General features: G+C 50.7%; 1 protein-coding gene across 4 annotated transcripts in view; it reads right to left on the reverse strand.

The window, feature by feature from the left end:
- Positions 1–22,615, reverse strand: part of IL4R (interleukin 4 receptor) — a 50,040-nt gene that overhangs the window by 3,226 nt on the left and 24,199 nt on the right. For 3 of the 4 annotated variants that reach the window (XM_068966972.1, XM_068966974.1, XM_068966973.1), the window contains exons 2-9: positions 20,487–20,574; positions 18,133–18,271; positions 16,182–16,342; positions 14,289–14,440; positions 7,142–7,298; positions 3,529–3,628; positions 1,416–1,494; positions 368–417 (exon numbers count right to left, since the gene is read on the reverse strand). In XM_068966972.1, coding sequence (XP_068823073.1) covers positions 368–417; positions 1,416–1,494; positions 3,529–3,628; positions 7,142–7,298; positions 14,289–14,440; positions 16,182–16,342; positions 18,133–18,271; positions 20,487–20,556 — 908 coding nt within the window. In that variant the 5' untranslated portion in view covers positions 20,557–20,574. Of the gene's footprint in view, positions 1–367; positions 418–1,415; positions 1,495–3,528; positions 3,629–7,141; positions 7,299–14,288; positions 14,441–16,181; positions 16,343–18,132; positions 18,272–20,486; positions 20,578–22,615 lie in introns of all 4 variants that reach the window. The other variant, XM_068966971.1, reaches the window with a different exon arrangement.

Raw genomic sequence — 22,615 nt, forward strand, 5'->3', positions numbered from 1 at the left:
CAGTTTAGTCCACAGGGTCGCAAAGAGTCGGACACAACTGAAGCAACTTAGTAAGCATGCACGCACCGCTGCCTTGCTTGTTACCACCATCAGCCTTGCTCAGGACAGACTGGGCATCCCAAAGGGGTTCACTGACCACCCCCCAAAACAATGAAACTCAGGGGGCTCAGTTGGCAGTTGACCTACTCAGACCACCCCTCCCCCGCCACCCCTCAAAACCCAGTATCACAGGACAAGTGCTGAAGACCCAAGAAGGAAAGGCAGACATCAAGGGGGGTGTGACTCCAGTTTCAGGATGGGGCCCCCCACCCTAATTCCAGCCCCTTCCAAATCCTACATAGGCTATAATCTAAGTTCATATACATACGGGCACTTGGCTGGTTCCTGGCCTCGAGACCGCTTCCCCCACAGTGACACCTAAAACACGGAGACAGCCAATGACACAGAGCAGAGAGGCCTTCCCACCCAGCCTGGCACTCAGCGATGCTCAGAGCTTGTTTGCCTTGAGGAGACTTGACATCTTCAAAATTTCTAAATTTGGGGATGATTTGTTATACAACAAGAGCTAACCGATACGAAAATGACACTATGTGCTGTAATATTCACTTCCTGTGAATTGTCTCAGTGAATTCCAACCTCAGCCCTGTTATAACCACTACTATAACCCACATGAAGGAACTGAGGCTCAGAGAAGTTAAGCAGCTTGTTAAGTCTACCCTGCAGATAGCGACAGTGAGAGTTCAAAGCCAGCACCACTGGACTCCAGAGCCTGCCTCAGGGTCCCTGGAAAACTGACAGACTTTCTGTTCTAGACAGGACTTGTACCCCCCACCTGCAGCCCTTCCTAGAGAACCCTGATGGTGCTCAGGCAAATTCCATGCGGCCATCCACTGGGGAAGCTGGCCGCACTCCTAGCTCAGGAGTGTCCATCTGGATGGTCCGTCGGTAAGGAGTATTCCCACTCCTTACAGGGGAGTGGTTTATGAAAGAGGCTGTGATGTAATTCAAGTCAATGAGAATGGAGGGATTTGCTGGTGCTTCGGGGGCAGTTTCCTGCTCTTAAGAGCAAGAAACGGAAAACTTGTTCCCTCTTCAACTCCTTGTGACCTCCTGTCCTACATGGGACAGGTACCTCCCTAGGAGACGATATGCAGAGGACCTCAGAGACCTCAGAACAACAACAAAGAAAGAAATCCAATTCCAGAGGACCCCGCTGCCCGAGCTGAAAGAACCCTCATGGAAGCCAAAGGAAGGGGAGTGAAAGCCTCTAGCTGGTGACTCAACCTACCCTGAAATCTTCCTGACCGCCCACGTGCAACCCGCAAAGTCAAGAGATACCCCTAATACCCCACATGTCTTGAAACGTGTTTCCCGATACACACGACCCAAAGCGTCCTCACCCACCCTTTTCCTACCTGAGAATCCTGGATGACAACAGCCACAAGGGGGCTGTGGGCTGGGTTGGGAATTTGGTCCCACCATTCTTTCTTAATCCTAAAAAAGAAAGGACAAGTTGTTGGTCCCTGAGAATCACTAACAGGTTGATGTTCTTCCCATAAAAAAGATTCATAGTCACCCAGACTTATTAGGGCTCAGAGATCACGCTGGTAGACTTTTGGCTCCCTCACCCTCACCCCGTGAAACAGGTTCTACCGCTAATCCCACTCTACAGATGAGGAGACTGAGGCCTGGGGAGGTGAAGTGACAGCTGGGGGGCATTAGAGCTGGGTTCGGGTCCAGCACTTTGCTACCCAGAGTGGAGTTCCTGATGCGGCTGCCTCCGGCCCAGAGGGAGCAAGTCCCTGGGAATTAGGAGAGACCCAAGCAGCAGAGGGACTTCCCAGGTGGCGTGAGTAGTAAAGAATCTGCCTGCCGATGTAGGAACCACAGGAGAGGTGGGTTCGATCCCTGGGTCGGGAAGATCCCCTAGGGGAGGAAATGGCCACTGACTCCAGTATTCTTGCCGGGAGAATCCCACGGACAGAGGAGACTAGTGGGCTAGACTATGGGGTCACAGAGTCAGATACGACTGAGCAGCTGAGCCCAACACACACAAGATGGAGAGAGAGAATCCTGGGTTTCCCTTTCAACAACCTTTCCTCCAGAGCAGCGGAGGACAAAGTGCCCAGAAGTCTGGCATGGCCGGAGAGGCCGAGGGATTCCTCCTCCCTTCCTGGGTCAGGGCTGGGCAGGAATCTTCTCAGATTGCCTCTGGAGTAGCCTCCAGCACTCCACTCTGTCAGTTACCACCTATTTACTGAGCACCTCCTTTGTATCACTCACTGTGCCAGGCTTCAGGGGACAAGACAGACAGAAGCACCTGCCTTCACAGAGCTGACCTTCTAGAAGATGGAGACAGGCAAACAGATGCGGAAATGACTATATGACATCATTCATTCCTGACAAGAATTGCCGGGAATGAAAATAAAGGCCATAAGGGACTAGAGAGGAACAGAGAGTGTGATCCAGGAAGGCTTCTCTGAGTAGGTGGCTTCCGAGAGGCAACTGAAGATGGCGGAGGTGCGGGTCTCAGCAATGCCTGGGGAAAGGGCTTTCCGGGCAGAGAGCACAGAGAGTGCAAAGGAGTGGAGGGAAGAACTTGCTTGGGTTGGGGTGCAAAGAACAGCAGGGAGGTTGGAGAACTAGAATACAGAGAGTGGCGGGTTGAGAGGACAGACGATGGGGAAACTGAGGCTCACAGAAGGGGAAAGACCAGCCCAGGGGGCTCACAGGTATCAGCGACAGACGTGGAGAAGGGACCTTGCATTCCTTGCACACCTACTGTGTGCCTGGCAGACTGCAGATACTCACTCACCATCAGCCCTCCACCATTGCCCTTCCTTATGTGGTCAGCTTGGGCCCATTAGTCCCATTTCAGAGGTGGGAGGACTGAGGCTCTGATACTCCACATTCCTAGGGCTCATGCTCATTGGAGACAAGGCTCCTTGCACCCAGGGCTCTGGGACTCCCTTAGGACTCTCAGGACTGATGAAATAGGGACCCAAGGCTGAACAGAGGTTCAGAAACTTGGTCATACAGTTACCAAGTGCCAAGGCCAGGATCCAAACCCAGGTCTCCTGATTCTGCTGGGCAATCGTCTAGAATTCCTGTCTATTACCACCTGCCTTCAAATGTCTGGGGTATGATCCTGGGTATGATCCATCTCCCTTCTGCCAAAGGAAGACCCTGTCCCCTGCCAGCTCCATCCCACCGTCAGGCCATCACCCCTCAGAGGGACCCACCCTGGCACCCCTGGAATATCCCCCAGGTCATCTTGGCTTGATTCCTCCAGTGCAAGGGTCACTATGGGAAACACCCATGGTTACTTGCTGGCCTGGCATCTTCTGCCTCCCCAAGGACACAGGGTCTCCCTGTCCGTTCAGTGCCTTGCACATAGTAGCTGCTCAGTAAGTATCTATCATTGAGTGACAGGGCTGCAAGCTGTCAGATGAGAGGGGAAATTCCTGCGCACTCCACACTCCACGGTGGCTGGCTCGGCAGCGCGCGGCGTGGGAGCCCAGGACTCACTTGATGATGCTGATGTAGCAGGACACGCACACCGCCAGGACGATGACGCACGAGATGCCGACGCCCAGCTGGAGGCGCTGCTCCCAGGTCTCCCCGTAGTCTGGAAGCGGAGGGAAGTCATGAGCCTTTGGTGCGCCACATCCAGCTGGTCTCCACCTCCCAGAGAAGGAGACCGGGGCCCTGGGACCCTCCAAGACGCTGTGTGAGCTGGCTGCTGCGGCAGCTCCTACTCCCCGCTCCGAGCCCCCGCCACCCTGGACTCCTTGCTGTCCCCTGCTCTCCCAAAGCTCAGGGCCACCTCAGGATCCTGAACTTCCTCTCTTTCCTGAAGCCCTGAAGTCTAGTGCAGAGACTTGGAGTTGGATGCCCTCAGTTCAAAGCCTGACTCTGTCAGAGATTTTCTGGCAACCCAGGACAAGAGGCTCACCCACTCTGTGCCTCGGTTTCCTCATCTGTACAATGGGGTTAATAACTACTTAACTCATTGTTGTGAGGCTTCTACGATTTAATATACACGTGAAGCAAGGCCTGCATGTCCGTGCACAGAGCTGGCGCCCCTCTCCTTGTTCACTGCCAGGTCCAGAAAGTTCTCCCCACCCCTTCTCTAAGGTTACCTTCTCCCATCCCTTTTCCCTGCTTTATTTCCTTCTCGGACTTACTAGAGCTAGATCTCATTTATATTTTTGTTTACTCGTTTATTTTCCGTCTCCCTTTCCAAAATGTCAGTTCCACAAAAACAGGGATGCTTGTCTATTTTGTTCACCACTGATCCCTCGGCATCTAGCACTGGGCTGGTGTCTAATACGTAGCAGGAGTTCAAGAAATATTTGTGGAAGTAATGAATGAGTGTCCAGCACATGGTATCTGCCCCACACAATCTATTTCCCTTCACTTCTCTAGGTCAAAGGGGAAAATCAATTTGATGAAACTTTCCCAAGCACTTACTATGTGCCTGGAGCTATGCTGGACAATAGGGGCATAGACACGGAGCAGGCACCACTCACAGGGCCTACAGCCCAGAGCTGGAGACAGACGGTCAAGAGGCATCGATGGAACAGGATGAGTGATGCTGAGAGGGGCCTGTGATGGGTTGGGGTGGGGTACCTGCCACTCACCATTATACCCAGCACTTTGAAGAACTCTTCCTTCAGTGAGCGTTCACAACAGCCCTTCCTTCTCCCCATTGTTCAGATGATGCCTCGGGCAGCCTCCCCCACCCTACAGCTGTCTCCCCTTCTTCTTTGCCAGGCTGTGAAGTGCCCACCCTGAGGCTGGGGCCAATCATGGGCCCAAACTACTCCCCTTTCCAGGCATTTGAATTCCCTGCCTCCCTTGCGGTTGGGAGAGGCCATGTGACGGTCCTGGCTGATGAGATGCAAGGGGAAGTCCACCAGGACTGGAAAGGTTTTTGCTTCCTGATAAAAGGTGCACGAGATGTTCTCCTTGTGGCAGCCTTCCATTCCCTTTGGGGCTGGGACATGAGGATGTTTGCAGCAGACAACCTGGGGCCATGAGGTGATAGTAGGTAAGGACAAAATGCTACCATGCTAGGGATGGCAGAGGGAAAGACAAGACTCTGGAGTAACGTCACTGAGCAGCAATATTCATTGGCTAAACCTCTTTTTTTTTTTTTTTCCTTTCTATTGGCCATGTAGTGCAGCTTGTGGGATCTTAGTTCCCTGACCTGGGAATGAACAAGGGCTCTCAGCAGTAGAAGCACAGAATCGTAAATACTGGACAGCTGGGGAATTCCCCTGTAAGGCTTCATTTTATGTGAGATAATTCAATATCTTTACAGAAAAAGTCGCAAAGCGTTGTTTAGGGGAACAGAGTACCAGATGAGGACTACATTTCCCAGAACCTCTTGCAGCTAGGTGTGGCCATGTGACCAGTTCCACCAATAGAACTTGAGAGGAAGTGATGCGTGTCACTTCTTGCTGAGGCTTTTTAAGAAACAGCTGTGATCTCCCCACTCTCATTCCCTTTCTGCTGGCTGGATTCGGATGATGGCAGGGCCCTAGAGCAGGGATTCTTCACTTGGGGACTTCCAACATGGTTGCCATTAGAATTTAGGGGTCTGGGAGCTTTGACGGGAAAGAAATGATAGCTTTATTTTCACTAACGTTCTTATATAATTTTATTCATTGATTTATTTATGGCTGTATTGGGTCTTCGTTGCTGCATGTGGTTTTCTCTAGTGGGAGGGAGTGGAGCTACTCTTCAGTTGCACGGCACAGGCTTCCGATTGCAGCGGCTTCTCTCGTGCTGGCGCACAGGCTGTAGGGTACGCAGACTTCAGTGGTTGCGGCTCCTGGGCTCTAGAGCTCAGACTCAGTAGCTGTGGTGGAGGGGCTTAACTGCTCCACGGCATGTGGGATCTTCCCAGATCAGGGACTGAGCCTGTGTCTCCTGCGTTGGTAGGCAGATTCTTCACCAATGAACCACCAGGGAAGCCTTCACTAACTTCTGAAACCTGGCGTTTCCTCCCATTAGGAATGGAGAGAGCAAGCTACAGTGATGGCAGCATCAGTCACTCAGGACCCAACAGAAATCACAGGTATTCTCTTATCACCCAATGGCGGGAGTACCATGAAATATCCTTTAAGCTCATCTACCTTGAAATGACAGTATCTATGAGAACTGCCACTAGATTCTATTTTTAATGTGTTATTAAAGAAGCCTATATTCCTAGATAGCAAATATATTTTAGAACCTTTTTATAATCACATTTCAATACAATTAGGTTTCCACTGAAATCCTCTGTACTTTATTTCATACATTTAAAAATATCCTGGCTTGTGGTTGTCAAGGGGGAGAGGGGTGTGGGGGAGAGGGATGAACTGAGAGATTGGGACTGGCCATATGCACACTACTTTAAGTAAAAGAGATAATCAACAAGGACCTACTATATAGCATAGGGGGAACTATACTCAGTTCTCATTAACAACCTATATGGGAAAAAACCTGAAAAAAGAGTAGATATATGAGTATGTATAATTAATCACTTTGCTGTGCACCTGAAGCTAACACAATATTGTGACTCAACTATACTCTAAAAAATACCGAGATGAGGTCCACAGGCTTCGCTGGACTGTCCATGATACAGAAAGGCTAAGAATCTTTGTCCTAGAAAATGGTGGAGCCACAGGGAGGAAAACCAGCTGGCGATCAGCAAAGTTCATGTCAAACTGTTACCTGAGCAAGAAATGCACTCCTACAGTGTTAAGCTGTGAAACCTGTGGGTTTCTCACTGTTGCCTACCCCACACCCTGACTGGTAGACCGCATCAGTTGGAAATTCTGTTACTGCAGTTTGAGGCATCTTATGATATGGAAACCAGATATTGGGCTGTAAGTGGCCCCAGAATGAAACTGGGGAGCAGAGATGCTAATTGCTGAGAGTTCCCTGGTTGCCTAGTGGTTAGGATTCCAGGCTTTCAATAGAGTGACCCGAGTTCAATCACTGGGCCCTGGTGGGGAAACAGATCCTGCAAGCCGTGAGGTAAGGCCAAAAAAAAGAAAAGAAAACCCACACACATACACTCACAAAACCCCCCAAAAACCAGAGACAGAGAGAGATGCTAACTGCTCAGGACTTCCGGTAGGGTACTCACAGTTAAGCCACTTGATGCTGGGGCTCCACTCGCTCCAGGTGCTGTTGTAGCTCTGAGCCCAGGCCTTCACCCGTGCGCTGTAGGAAGCTCCAGACTTTAGGGTGCTGGCTGCGACACGGAGGGTGGGCCCCATGTAGGTCACGTTATAGATTCTGACCTGGTGGGAGAAAGGGAGCTGTCAGTGCATCTGCTTGGGGGGAGGGCAGGACCAGCTCCCTCCCGGGCTGCTGTCCTTCGCTGACCCCACAGTGCTGCAGAGCCACCAGCCTGGGTATTTGGTTACTCCTCCAACTCTAGGCCTCTGCCGGCTTCACGACAGTGACCAGAGTCAAGCAAAATGGGTCACAGAACCGGCTCTTTCCCTACCCCCCGCACCCCTCATTGATTAGCCATTTGATGTTACTGAGGCAAGCTGATGAACGATTCTGAGTTTTAATTTCCTCATCTGTAAAATGAAGGTAAGAGTTCCTACTGCCACTTTCTGGCTGTGTGACCTCGGATAAGTGACATAACCTCTCTGGGGCCTTGATGTCTTCTTCTGCAAAATGGCGATAATAAAAGTGCCGTCCTCCCAGGGCTGTTCTGAGGATTAAGTGGGTTAATACAGGTCAGTACTTCAAGCTGGGCCAGGCATGCAGGGAGCACAAGAGTGATCTTTCTGAGCACAGACAGGGTCACTGCGTGCCTCTCTCTCCTTCAAGGGCCACTCTAGAGCCTCCCCAGTCAAGCCCAGAATCAATGGCCCATCATTCTCAGCCCCATCCAACCAAGCCCCTCAATGAGAAAGAACTTCCAAGATCTGCCCTTAAGCGAAAAGGGCAGGATGAAGACTAGCATGTGTTGTCTGTTGGCTTTGACGCTACAAACAGAAAGGGAGAAGGCTTAGTGATGGTGGCACACAGACTCTGAGACGGCCCCGTGAGCCTCACCTCATGTCACGTCCTTTGGGTCCTTCGGTCCCCTCTCCCCTCCTTGCCTGGGGCGGGGGGTGGGGGGCACATGACTTATTCTGAACCAACAGAATATGGCAAAGGTGATGAATACGTAGGGACCACATGGATGTGATTCCATTATGGAAGACTGTAACTCCAACCTGCCAGGAGACTCTGGCTTAGAAAAGGTCACCAGGAAAGGAATTTAGGGTAGCCTCCTGCTAAAAGCCAGCAAGAACCTGAGGCTCTCAGTTCAAAGCCCACGAGAAACTGAATGCTGCCCACGTCACAGGAGCTCAGAAGGAATCCCCCAGCCAACTCATGTGTGTGCACCCTTGAGAGACCCAGCTAAGCCATGCCCAGGCTCCTGACCCCCAGAAACTCTGGGGCAATAAATATGTGCTGTTCAAAGCAGTCGTGTTTGCAGTAATATTATAATGTTTGCTTGCTCAGTTGTGTCCAACTCTCTGAGCTCCTATGGACTGTAGCCTGCCAGGCTCCTCTGTCAATGGGATTCTCCAGGCAAGAACACTGGAGTGGGTTCCCATGCCCTCCTCCAGGGGATCCTCCCGACCCAGGGATAGAACCTGCGTCTCTTACATCTCCTGCACTGGCAGGGGAGTTCTTTACCACTAGCGCCACACGGTCTGGTGTAAAGTGAGCCGAGGGGAGGCTGTACACAAAAGGGAAGCAAAGTCCTAACAGCCTGCTGGAGAAACCGGAGGGCAGCTGGAACTTTCCAGGGAAGCTGGGGACGGGGTGGAGGTGGCAGGAGGAGACCCAGGGCAGGGAGAGAAGGGCACTCTCAGTGTCAGTGTCCCTTTCTTTCTAAATTGCAGAGAACAGGAAGCAGCAGCTGGAGCTGGTTCACAGAAGGAATCATACACTCTAGAGAGGAGTAGGGAATTGAGAAATGTTTTACTAAGAAACAAAAAAGAGATCGAGCTTCCAAGGAACTACTTGTGGTACACTTGGCTTTTTTTAACAAAAGGGCCAGGTGTTCAGGAGACTGTTCTGAGCAAAGGATCCCAGGGAAGGGGAAAATAGCACAGGCTCTGGAGTTTAAATCCTGGCTTTGAATGCCAGCTTGGCCATTTCCAATGTTGGGACTCTGGGTGAGTCATTCCACCTCTCCAAGCCTCAATGCCCTCGTCACTAAATGGAGAGACAAACACTTCTCCACCTGCAGGGCTTTCCCAGCCATTAGTCACAATACACATCATGCCTGGCACATAGTAGGCACTCAAGAAATGATCATGAACATGGCATTCACAGCCCTCGGTAGGCTTGAGGTCTCATTTTCTGCCTTTTCACTGTATACACTCCCACAGCCCCATAATCCTCAGATATACCATGAATTTTCATACCTCCAAGCCTTCTACCTGGCCTATCCTCTCACTAGAGAACTCCTATACATCCTTCAATGCCCAAGCCAAAACTCCATTACAGAATCTTTTCCAGAAATCATCCAGGATAAGGAGTAGCTCCATCTCCCGAATTCCACAGTGAGTTTCTAATATTTTTAGAATTGATCCCACCAGTCTGAGCCACAGCTGGTGTCTGTAGTACTGTAGCAAACACAGCTAGACACCCACCCAGCATCTATACCATTGAGGTCAAGTACTCAAAGCTCAGGGTAGGTAAGCCTCTGTCTCCAGTTCCAGGGTTAATGCTCATTGGTCCAAACCAATCATGGCTATTTCATTCCCTAGCCTGTGATTGGTTAGAGAGGAGCATGTGACCATCTCTGGCCAATGACCAACGAGGGGAATTCTTGCCGGCCCAGCTTTGTCCTTGGGAAGAGAAAGATGGGGGAAGATGTCTCATTAGCTTCTGCCCCACCAACAAAAGAAGCAGGAAATGGGATTCTGAGGCCTGGGGCAACCCCGAGCACCTACATGACCACTAAGCCACAGCCCAGGCACATTGACCGATTCTGTCCACTGGCTGGAGTCTGGTGCCAGGTCCCAAACCCAGCTGCATTTCAGCCAGCCCAGTCTCTGTTCCCTGTTCCTCAGAACTTCCTTTGAGGAGCCACCCCTCCCTCATTCTCGGCCCATCGGGTCTGGGTGGGGTTGACCTGACCTGCTCCAGAGGAGGGAATGTAATCCTCCCCTGGCCAGTGTGAACACTGCCTCAGCATTCCCCTCCTGCCTACAGCCTGTGACAGGTTGAGAGATTGGCATGTGGTCCCAGGCAGGTAGCTGATCACTGGCCCCAGGACTTTTACTGAGGCTATCTGGAGGGAAGAACTTTTCCCACCGTGGCTTTAAGGCCGGAGCTTCCATTGGGCATATTGGGCTCTACGTGAGCAAACAGCCTGCTTAAAAATGAGGCCAAGGCCTTCCCTGCTGGCTCAGTGGTAAGAATTTGTCTGCCAGTGCGGGAGACATGCGTTTGATCCCTGATCTGGGAAGATCCCACGTGCTGCAGAGCAATTAAGCCCACGGGCAGCAACTACTGAGCCTGTGCTCTAGAGCCTGCTCGCCACAACTGCTAAAGCCTGAGAGGCCTACAGCCTGTGTTCTGAAACAAGAGAAGCCACCGCAGTGAGAAGCCTGGCACTACGCCTAGGGAACAGCCCCCGCTCCGCACAGCCAGAGAAAGCCTGGGCAGCAGAAGACGCAGCACAGCCAAAAACAATAAATAAATGAAATTATTTTAAAAAAAAATGAAGCCAGGGCTTCCCTGGTGGCTCAGTGGTGAAGAATTAGCCTGTCAGCGCAGAGGACATGGGTTCAATCCCCGGTCTGGGAAGATCCCACATACCTGTGGAGCAGCTAAGCCTGGGCACCACAACTACTGAGTACTGTGCTCTAGAGCCTGCAAGCCACGACTACGGAGCCCAAACGCCCAGCTACTGAGGCCCGCATGCCTGGAGCCTGTGCTCTGCAACAGGAGAAGCTACTGCATTCGAGCGCCGCAGCTACAGAGTAGCCCCCACGCGCCGCAATAGAGAAGGCCTGCCTGCAGCAGCATTGTTTACAAATAAATAAATAAAAATGAAGCCAACACAGAATAAGGCAGGACCAAATGATGGAGACTCCAGGATCCTGGATCCAACCGTGACGGGCAAACACATGGCCTTCCTTTGGACTCCATAGGTGGTACCCTTTTCTCCCCTCCGGCCCATCCCCTGAGCTAAGCCCTCCCAGTTCCAGGAATTGGAAGGGGATTTACTGACCAAACTGTCTCCTTCTTTGGCGTCTATGTCAGGCCCTCTTCCCAACTGCTCTGAACCTCTCCAGGGTGAGCCCGACTACCCTTCCTGTTACTGCCCCACATCCTGGCCCTGTGCCAAGGAGGAAAACCACACCTGAGAGATGTAAATCAACACCCACCACCCCACCAGCTTGGCCAGAAAGAGAGGAAGCAGGAATAGAGCTGACGTGGCAGCTTAAGACGTCTGGGGCCTCTCGGCAGCAGACAAGGTCAGGCCAGACTGGCTTCCGGGACACGAGGCCTGGTCCCCAGCAGACCCTGAATAGTTACAGACCAGGGTCCAGGAGGACGAGATGGGTGGGATTCTGAGGTCCGAGGCTTTCAGGGGAAAAGGAAGATGACGTTTATGACGTTGTCATGCCAGGCAGGGGCGCCTGTCTGTGTCACCCACTTTGTGCTCTCCACAGCCCTGTGGGGTTGGGCGCTCTTGTTAGCGCCAAGTTACAGATGGGGAAACCGAGGCAAGAGGAGGGTGAGCAAGAAACTCAAGATCATGCAGCAAGTGGCAGGGAAGGTATTGGAACCTGGCTCCATGGGGCGCCAGGGCCCCTGGCGTTCAGATGTTGTCCTTCCAATGGGAATATCTGAGGTGAAAACCTGAGCGGCTTACAGTGGCCTCCACCCCAACCTGCACCTAAAATAGAGGGGGCCTCAGCCATCCATTGTATAGCCCTGAGATTATTTGATGGTTTCCTACATATCAACTCTCCCTGTTTTAAAAATGTCAATGTGTGCTGTGCGTGCTAAGTCATTTCAGTCTTGTCCAGCTCTTTGCGACACTGTGGACTGTAGCCCACAAGGCTCCTCTGTCCATGGGATTCTCCAGAAAGAATGCTGGAGTGGGTTGCCATGCCCTCCTCCAGAGGATCTTCGCCACCTAGAGACTGAACCTACGTCTCTTATGTCTCCTGCATTGGTAGGCAGGTTCTTTATCACTAGTGCCACCTGGGAAGCCCCAGAAAGTCAATCAGTTCAGGTCAGTTCAGTCGCTCAGCTGTGTCTGACTCTGTGACCCCAGGGACTGCAGCATGCCAGGCTTCCCTGTCCATCACCAACTCTCAGAGTTTACCCAAACTCATGTCCATTGAGTCAGTGATGCCATCCAACCATCTCATCCTCTGTCATCCCCTTCTCTTCCCACCTTCAATCTTTCCCAGCATCAGGGTCTTTTCAAATGAGTCAGCTCTTTGCATCAGGTGGCCAAAGTGCTGGAGTTTCAATTTCAGTATTAGTCCTTCCAATGAATATTCAGGACTGATTTCCTTTAGGATGGACTGGTTGGATCTCCTTGCAGTCCAAGAGACTCTCAAGAGTCGTCTCCAACACCACAGTTCAAAAGCATCAGTTCTTCGGTACTCAGCTTTCTTTGTATTCCAACTCTCACATCCATACATGATTACTGGAAAAACCATAGCTTTGACTAGACGGACCTTTGTTGGCAAAGTAATGTCTCTGCTTTTTAATATGCTGTCTAGGTTGGTCATAGCTTTTCTGCCAAGGAGCAAGCATCTTGTTATTTCATGGCTGCAGTCACCATCTGCAGTGATTTTGGAGCCCAAGAAAATAAAGTCTGTCACTGTTTCCATTGTTTCCCCATCTATTCACCATGAAGTGATGGTACTGGATGCTATGATCTTAGTTTTCTGAATGTTGAGTTTTAAGCCAAATTTTTCACTCTCCTCTTTCACTTTCATTAAGAGGCTCTTTAGTTCTTCTTCGCTTTCTGCCATAAGGGTGGTGTCATCTGCATACCTGAGGTTATTGATATTTCTCCCAGCAATCTTAATTCCAACTTGTGCTTCATCCAGCCCAGCATTTCACATGGTGTACTCTGGATATAAGTTAAATTAGCAGGGTGACAATAAACAGCCTTGACATACTCCTTTCCTGATTTGGAACCAGTCTGTTGTTCCATGTCCAGTTCTAACTATTGCTTCCTAACCTGCATACAGATTTCTCAGGAGGTGGGGCAGGTGGTCTGGTATTCCCATCTCTTGAAGAATTTTCCACAGTTTGTCGTGATCCACACAGTCAAAGGCTTTGGTGTAGTCAGTACAGCAGAAGTAGATGTTTTTCTGGAACTCTCTTGCTTTTTCGATGATCCAACAGATGCCGGCCATTTGATCTCTGGCTCCAAATACATTCTTTTAAAAAGGAACATCACAAAAAATAAAATAAAATAAAACAGAACCCCTCTGCCACTGCTGTGACTGGGGGCAAGTATCAAGATACCATGGGCATCTCATAAAGGAAATGCAATCAGGGCCATGCAACGGCATTGAATTATGGCTGTCCATGTTTTCTGAGGGAAGGCTCAGCCTGCAGGCCCTTCTCTCTGTTACAAAGAAGCTCAGCTGACAAATTTCTAATTTATATTCATTCAAAACTTTGATCATAGTTCCATGTATTTTGGTATCTAGTATTACTGATGAAAGTCTAGAAAGTTTATTATTCATAGTGCTTTAAAAAAGTATTTGAATGAGGCTTGAAACTTCTAATCCAATTCTGAGGATTTAAATACTATGTTGTTAAAAAGAAAAGGAAATTAACCTGTGATACAGCATTATTAACTAAAGTACAGATTTAGTTCAAATGTCAAATAAATAAATAAAAAATCTTCTTAAAAAAAAAAGCTCAGCTGAGAAGCGACTCTTGACAGTCAGTGTCAGGAGGGAGTGAACATCTCGCCCTGAGATTCAGTCATTTAAGTGTGTTTAGAGTATTGCCTAAAATCTCAAGTGCCCCCCGCCTGGGAAACAGATGTGGTCCACAGCTCTTCCTTTACAGATGAGGAGCCATGTCTGAAAATAAACTCCCTGTCTGCACACTAGGCATCAGGGCCTGGAGAAGTGGAAAGACTGGTCCCCGAACAGAGCCACGACCAGCCACATCCGGATGGGGGCTGTTCTCCCCATCTCACACCCCAGAGTCTGAGTCTCCACCCACCCGAGTCCCAAGCGGTCACAGAGAAACCCCGCGGGGCGCCCACTCACATCCGTGGGGTCGTTTTCATTTGAGACGTTGACCAGGTAGGTAAGCTCGGAGCACAGGAGGTTATCAGAAGGGTACGGGTTGTTCCACGTCAGCAGCCACGTGTGGGAGATGTCGGCGTGAACCGTGAGGTTTCTGGGGGCCAGCGGTTTCACTGTGGAGAAGGAGTGGCTGGTGAGGGGCTGGGTAGGGCGACGGGAGGAGGTGGGCCCATGCAGGCACGTAGATAGTTTAGAGCCTCAGTCACCACCACCTCCGCAGCACATCAATGGGAAACCACATCGATTTAGTCATAACAGAGAATTACAACCGTATACCCGATTCTCATGTTGCTAAAATCCTACTGAGCACTGATTGTTCTTCTTGTTTAGGTGTTAAGTCATGTCACACTCTTTTTGCTACCCCATGGACTGTAGCCCACCAGGCTCCACTGTTCATGGGATTTCCCAGGCAAGAATACTGAAGTGAGTTGCCATTTCCTTCTCCAGAATATCTTCCCTACCCGGGGATCGAACCTGTGTCTCCTGTACTGGCAGGCAGGTTCTTTACCACTGAGCCACCAGGGATGGCCACTGAGCACTTCAGTGGCTATTAACTACCTTTTCACAGTGAATGCAAAGTGGATAAGCCAAGCAACCCGAACTCTGGCTTTTCCACTTTGATCCTTCATACTTCTGGCCACATCTGTGCACTGTATTATTTACTAAGCACTTTTCTTTATTTTGATTTCTGTGTTTTAAACCTTCATCTCTTTTAAAATGATCATACCCATGAGATCACAGGTACATAGTGAGCATTAAAACTCACTCAGTCATGTCCAACTCGTTTCAACCCCATGGACTATACAGTCCATGGAATTCTCCAGGCCAGAATATTAAAGTGGGTAGTCTTTCCCTTCTCCAGGGGATCTTCCCAACCCAGGGATTGAACCCAGGGATCAAATCCAGGTCTCTCACAATGCAGGAGGATTCTTTACCAGCTGAGCCACAAGCGAAGCCCAAGAATACTAGAGTGGGTAGCCTATCCTTTCTCCAGTGGATCTTCCTGACCCAGAAATTGAACTGGGGTCTCCTGCATTGCAGGTGGATTCTTAACCAATTGAGCTATGAGAGAAGCCCCTAAAATCAATATGCATGTGTAAAAATTATTTTAATTGATAGATTCATTCATAGGTCAATTTAAATCACCCCCACCTCACCCTGGGTATGAGAAATCCCTTCAGGAATTGCTGATGTAGTGGCGAAGACTGTGTGCTCTGTGAGAATACTGCCTCTATCACTTAATAGCTGTGTGACCTTAGGCAGGTTACTTGCCTTTTCTGAACTATGTACTTTTTTCCTTCTCAATTGCAAAATAGGGGTAATAACTGTCTTTGAGAAACCAAGGCTCAGAGAGGTAACACAGCTTGCCCAAGGTCACACAGTAATAAATGGTGTTTTAAACTCCTGTTACTACACTCCAGCACGCTCTCCAGGGATTCCTATGGGAACTCTGGGTATCAGGATAAGGGCAGCCTCCCATGGTCTACACTGTCTAAAGAAGCAGCAGCTGAATAGTCGACAGAGGGTGGAAGGATGGTTCCCAATTCAGTTTCTGACCTGCAGCAAGCATGCCTTCCACCAAACATACCTCATTCAACACGTTGATCTGGGCACTTAAATTCTGAAGGTTGAAATATCTGAACTGAACGGGGCCTGATGTACTCTTGAGCCCAACTCCATTTCAAAGATGGGAGGACTGAGGCCCAGAAAGAGGCAAGAACCCCATGGGGTTTGGGAAAAGGTAGGAGGCTGCTTGGATGGCCCTCTCCCGGGAATGAAGCCTGCCCAGCACATTGCAGGAACACCTGCAGCCCAGCCCCGCCCCTGGCCCCGCCCTGGCCCCGCCCCACTCACCATGCTCGCTGGGCTTGAAGGAGCTGTTCCACAGCAGCTGATCCCCGGCCCACAGGTCCAGCTGGTAGATGTCTTCTCTGACCGGGTTATCTATCTGCATATGGCATGCGCACACCGCACCCCTGACACCTCCTCTGTTCTCGGGGACACATGTGTTCTTTCTGCAAACACAGATGTTGCATTAGGCTGGGCATGTGACTCACTGGCGACCCTGGGACACGCCTCAAGGAACCTCAGGCCCTTCCAGCTTCCTGGTCACCCTGCATCAAGGACCAGATCTGGGGATTTGGGATCACAGTAGCTGGGGTGTGGTGGGGACAATGGCCTGGGAACACCTCCCTGCTGCCCACAGCTCCTCATCACATCCACTGTGGACTTTTATCCACCCCTGTCCCCAGGCTTGGACCCTGAAAGCCACTGAAAGGGAAGAACCCATGGCATGAAAGAATTTGTAACGACATGTGTGTGTCCTAGCGCCTCTCTGGTCACACAGTCCAGCCCGGGCACATGCCCTGTGCCCCACAGCCTAATCCTAACGTGTCACCCAAAATAGCCAACCCCACATCTCATGGGTTAGGCCAGCAGCTGGCAAATGTTTTCTGTAATGGACCAGATACTAAATATTTGTGGCTTTGCGGGACATACCCTTTCTGTCCCAACTATACAACTCTGCTGATACAGCACAAAAAAGCCCCAGCCATAGACAATACATAAACAAATGGGCATGGATGTGTGTCAATAAAACTTTACTTAAAAACATGGGTGGTGGGCCAGATGTGACCCATGGGGCAGTTTGCAGATCCCCAGTCTAAGCCAATGTGCATACAGAAGCACAGTTAGTAGCCCAAATTGGGTAGCCACGTTGGGTGTACTCAGTAGCACACATAGGGTATGCTGTATATCCCACCGTGCTCCGTAACTGTATGCCTTGTTTACTAGGTCATGTCCTGGGTACCATGTGCAACAACAGTTAGCCCTGTGTACCATGGGATATCCCAGTGAACCAGTGAACTGGAAAAACATTCCAAGTTCCATGGTCCACCAGTCACTGCAGTGAGCTCTATCACTAACAGCGCACCCCTAAACAATGGTCTAGCCTGGAAGTTCTCAAAGTGTGGTCTGGGGTTCCACTGGGTCTAACAGTTTTCATAGTAATACTCTGACATCAGCCATCATTTCCACTGGTTTTCTCTCACAAGCTTAGAGTGCGATTTTCCAGAGGCTACATCATCTGTGGCGATGTTGTTGCTCTGACAGCCTGTTGAATGTGACCTGGTTGGCTCGTGGGATTTAAATTTTCTGTTTTAATTTCTAATATGGAAAATATCAATAGATGTAAGTTACCCAGGCTTTATCTATTGGAAGGACTGATGATGAAGCTGAAGCTCCAATACTTTGGCCACATGATACAAAGAGCCAACTCAGTGGAAAAGACCCTGATGCTGGGAAAGACTGAGGGCAGGAAGAGAAAGGGGTGACAGAGGGTGAGATGGTTGGATGGCATCACTGACTCAATGGACATGAGTTTGAGCAAACTCTGGGAGATAGTTAAGGATAGGGAAGCCTGACATGCTGCAGTCCATGCGGGTCTCAAAGTGTCGGACACGACTTAGTGGCTGAATAGCAACAACAGCTGATGTCAGAATAAAGCTTTTGGGGTCCTCGCTAATTCTTAAGCATTCAAGAGAATCCTGAGACAAAAATGTTTGATAACCTCTGATCTAGTCCAGAATTCCACCACATCCACCTGCCAGGTGCCTTGGTGACATTGAGCCTGGAGCCCCACAATGCACTCATTGCCTCTTACCCTGCACCCCAGGGTGCCTCATCTCTATGGTGCCCAGTCAGGCCCCCGAGAGCTGAATTTAGCACATGCATTCCAGGGCACCATCTAGGCCAGGTGAACTCCAAGGCAAACCCTCCCCAACTCCCAGCTCCAGCCCAGGCTTACTCAGAGTAGTAAAAATTCAGCTGGTAGGACAGGTGGAGCTCGGCTCTGCAGTTGGTGGGCCCGGCCATCTCCCACTCACAGGTGGAGATGCTGATGTAGTCGGAGAAGCAGGTGGGATCCTGAAGGACCCTCATGCTCCCTGGGGAGACACAGGAGACCTCTGAGCAGCTGGAGCCCGACAACTAAGAGGGATGAGTCAGAAACCAGCCCACACACAACAATGAAACCACTGTCACAGGCACAGTCCTTACAGAGCGGGGGCCAGGACCGGGCTCCGGGAGTTTCCCAGCTAGCACTGGGATGATGCCTGCAGCTGAAGAAATACCCTCTGGTACAGGGTCCATCAGTGGGGACAGACCAAATGCACTTTTATCATATGCAAACTCAGTGACCCGCCCATGGCTGAATTAAAGGAAAAACATGTCAGTCTGGGGATTGCTACCCCACCACCACAGGCATCTGTCCCATGGTGTGGGTTGGGGGAGGCACTATTTTCCACTGACTTGCTCCCTGCCCCCCATCTATTCCCCAGCCCTCTCTGTGCTCAGGAGGCTGACCCTCATGGCCTTGTCATCCAGACGCCTTGTCCTCTGTCTTGGGCCAATGCTGAAGGACCGGATGAGAGGCTTGAGGGACTTCTTCCAGCGAGTTTGTTGGCAGAGCTGGAATCTGAACCCAGTCAGATGAATGCTGGGTTTGCCAAATCATCAGGGAGCTATTGCCCTGCTCTGGGCGGCCATACCCGGCCACCAGGTGCCTTCCGGCTCCCACGCTTAGTACCAGGCCCCTCCCAACTCACAACAACTTGTGTTTGTTCGCTGGATAAAGGAGTTACCACATTAAGGAGAATCTTGCTGCTGTTTAGTTGCTAAGTCATGTCAGACTCTCTTGCGACCCCACAGACTGTAGCCCACCAGGCTTCTCTGTCCTTAGGATTTCCCACTCAAGAATACTGGAGTGGGTTGCCATTTCCTCCTCCAGGGGATCTTTCCAACCCAGGGATCAAACCCGTATCTTCTGCACTGGCAGGTGGATTCTTTAACACTGAGCCACGAGGGAAGCCCAAGAAGAGTCGTAAATGTCTAATAAATACCCCAAACTCATCTCATGTCCAAAACTAACTCCTGATTCCCCACCCACTACAAGTATCCTCTGCATCTCATCAATGATAACTGTGTCTCTCCCAGTCACTCAGGTTAAAAATACTGGAGTCATTCTTGCTATCTGTCTCTCTCACTTCAATTCCAATTTGCCTTCAGATCTACCTTCAGATGGATCCAAATGCCAATGCCCGCCCCCTCTGCCCTGCCAGTCCCGGCCCCACCCATCTCACGGGCCCCACCCATCTCACAGGCCCCACCCATCTCACGGCCCCACCCATCTCACAGGCCCCACCCATCTCACGGCCCCACCCATCTCACGGTGCCTCCTCCCTGCCTCCCAGCTCCCACCCCGCTGGGGCCCCCGTTTACTTAGTTGTCTCCACCTCTTCCCTCCTCCTGTTCACTGACTCCCCTACGTCTGCATCGTTTGGTCTCTCCAACACTCCAGGCAGGCTCTGGGCTTGGGGCTGCCACTGAGCACGCTCCTAACCTGGACGTGTGCCCGGCTCCCCATTTCCTTCACATTTGTGCTCCACTGCGACTCCAGGCACTTTATTTTATTTTTTAGTTTTTAAATTGAAGGACAATTGCTTACAGAATTTTGTGGTTTTCTGTCATACATCAAAAAGAATCAGCCATGGGTATACCCATGTCCCCTCCCTTCCTGAACCTCCCTTCCATCTTCAAATCACAGTCCTCCCCCTCCAGCCAGCATTCTGAGTCCTGCCTCATCTGTCCTATTCTGTCTTTCGCCATCATCTTCTGAATGAATCTGAGCAAAACTCTGGGAGACAGTGGAGCCTGGCATGCTGCAGTCCCTCGGGTTGCAAAGTCAGACACAACTTAGTGACTGAACAACAGCAACATCACCTTCTAAGGTAGCCTCTCCCTTCTCCAGGGGATCACCCCAACCCAGGGATAGAACCTGGGTATTTACTGCAGGCAGACTCTTAATACTAAAGTGGGTAGCCTATCCCTTCTCCAGCGGATCTTCCTGACCCAGGAATCGAACTGGGGTCTCCTGCATTGCAGGTGGATTATTTACCAGCTGAGCTATCAGGGAAGCCCCTAAGGATCTTTAGAATCTCCTTAATATTAGAAGCATCTGTCATCAGCTGTCCCCTCCCACTATCATGCAGTCTCCTCCAATCTTTGTGTTGTTCTCTGATTATCCTGGGGGCCTGGTGCGGAAACAACCCAAAGGTCTGCTGAATGAAGGAAGGAACAGATGACTGACGGGGGGTGACTTACCAGAGCGGGCCACCCACAACAGGATCAGGCAGCTCACTGGGAACATGAGTACAGAGAGAAGCCGCCCCATCGGGAGATCCTACGGTGCCTGCTGGGAGCAAGTAATCGGGTTAACGGGTTAGCACTGACTCGTGATCTCCGAGCCCCATCAACTCGAGCAGCTTTCAGAGCTCACCTCCCTCCAGACACGACCCTCCCTCGGCCAGCAACAAGCCTTCCACACCCACGAGAGCTCTGCCTACAACCACTAAACACAACACACCCGCACAAAGCCCAGAGTCAGAGCCACAGAACACCTGTTTCAAGAGATGCTTCTTAAAAGACACCCCATGGCCTGCTGAGTTTGAGCAACCCCCTTAGACTTCTGCAAATTCAGAATGCACACTAACATGTGAAGGTTCTGATAAGTCTCACAGTAAAGGAATCTACCTTTCTTCATTTAACCCAAGGCTTACAAAATTTATTTCCAGACCTAACCTTCATTTATCTGTGTGTGTGTGTGTGTGTGTGTGTGTGTGTGTGAAAACCCCAACTAATCTCTGGAGCAGTTTACAGTTCCTTGAAATATACTTTGGAAACGCCAATCTTTAATTGTCCAGCCTTACAGAGCTGGTTAAATAGATGATGATACCCATGCCAGGAAGTATTGTGCGCTGTGCTTAGTCACTCAATCGTGTCCGACTCTTTTGTGACCCCAGGGACTGTAGCCTACCAGGCTCCTCTGTCCATGGGATTTCCCAGGCAAGAATACTGGCATGGGTTGCCATTTTCTTCTCCAGGGGATCTCCCTGACCCAGGGATTGAACTTGCTTCTCCTGTGTCTCCTGTATTGTAGGTGGATTCTTTACCCATGAGCCATCAGGGAAGCCCCCATGAAGCATTGCTGCTGCTGCTGCTAAGTCGCTTCAGTCGTGTCCGACTCTGTGCGACCCCACAGACGGCAGCCCACCAGGTTCTGCTGCCCCTGGGATTCTCCAGGCAAGAACACTGGAGTGGGGTGCCATTTCCTTCTCCAGTGCATGCAAGTGGAAAGTGAAAGTGTAGTCGCTTAGTCGTGTCTGACTCTTTTCGACCCCATGGACTGCAGCCCACCAGGCTCCTCCGTCCAGTGGGATTTTCCAGGCAAGAGTACTGGAGTGGGGTGCCATCGCCTTCTCTGCCATGAAGCATTAGGCAGCCACTAAAAATGACGCTGCTGAGCGTGTCAGATTCACTACGTCCATGGCTTGTACCCATGTAACTTTGCTGTCCCTTGTACAGCAAGGAGATCAAACCAGTCGCTCCCAAAGGAAATCAACCCGGAATATTCACTGGAAGGATCGTTGCTGAAGGTGAAGCTCCAATACTTTGGCCAGCTGATGCAAAGTGCTGACTCACTGGAAAAGACCCTGATGCTGGGCAAGATTGAAGGCAAAAGGAGGAGGGGACGGCAGAGGATGGGATGGTTGGATAGCATCACAGACTCAGTGGACATGAATTTGAGCAAACTCCGGGAGATATTGGAGAACAGGGAAGCCTGGTGTGCTGCAGTCCATAGGGTCAGACATGACTTAGCAACTGAACAACATCTTTGCAGCGCTCCCACCCCCATCATCACTCCAGGGAGGGTGTTCTCCGCAACCCTTGAACCCTGGCCTCAGCTATGTGACTAGCTCCAGACAGTAGGACATTAGCAAAAGTGACGTACAGGGAGACACGCTGTTGCAGGGCCACTGCCTGGACAACACGCCTGGGCTAGACTCTGGGAGGATGCTGACATGCAACAGTCCCAGCAGTTTCGTGTTGCGTTAGGCAACAGGCGGCCGCCCCACTTGGGAGAGTGAGGTCACTTGAGTCAGGTCAAGATCAGCAGGGCTGCCTGGCCAACTGGAGGCTGACCTTGGATGGACTAGTGAGATCAGCCCAGCAAAATCAGCCAAGCCCAGGTAAGCTGCCCCCACAAACTTGAGCTAACAAATGTCTCCTGCTACACGCCCCTTGAGGTTTTGTGGTTAGCTGTTACAAAACACTATCACTGTTCCCCTCCAGTCAGTACTCCGCCACCCTGACTTCTAACCCTGGATCACTTTTCCGCTGTTTACACAAATGGAATCGTGCATCACCCCTAATGTGTTAATGACATCCCATAA

Source organism: Capricornis sumatraensis, chromosome 3 (assembly GCF_032405125.1).
Source record: "Capricornis sumatraensis isolate serow.1 chromosome 3, serow.2, whole genome shotgun sequence".
Lineage (NCBI taxonomy): Eukaryota > Metazoa > Chordata > Mammalia > Artiodactyla > Bovidae > Capricornis > Capricornis sumatraensis.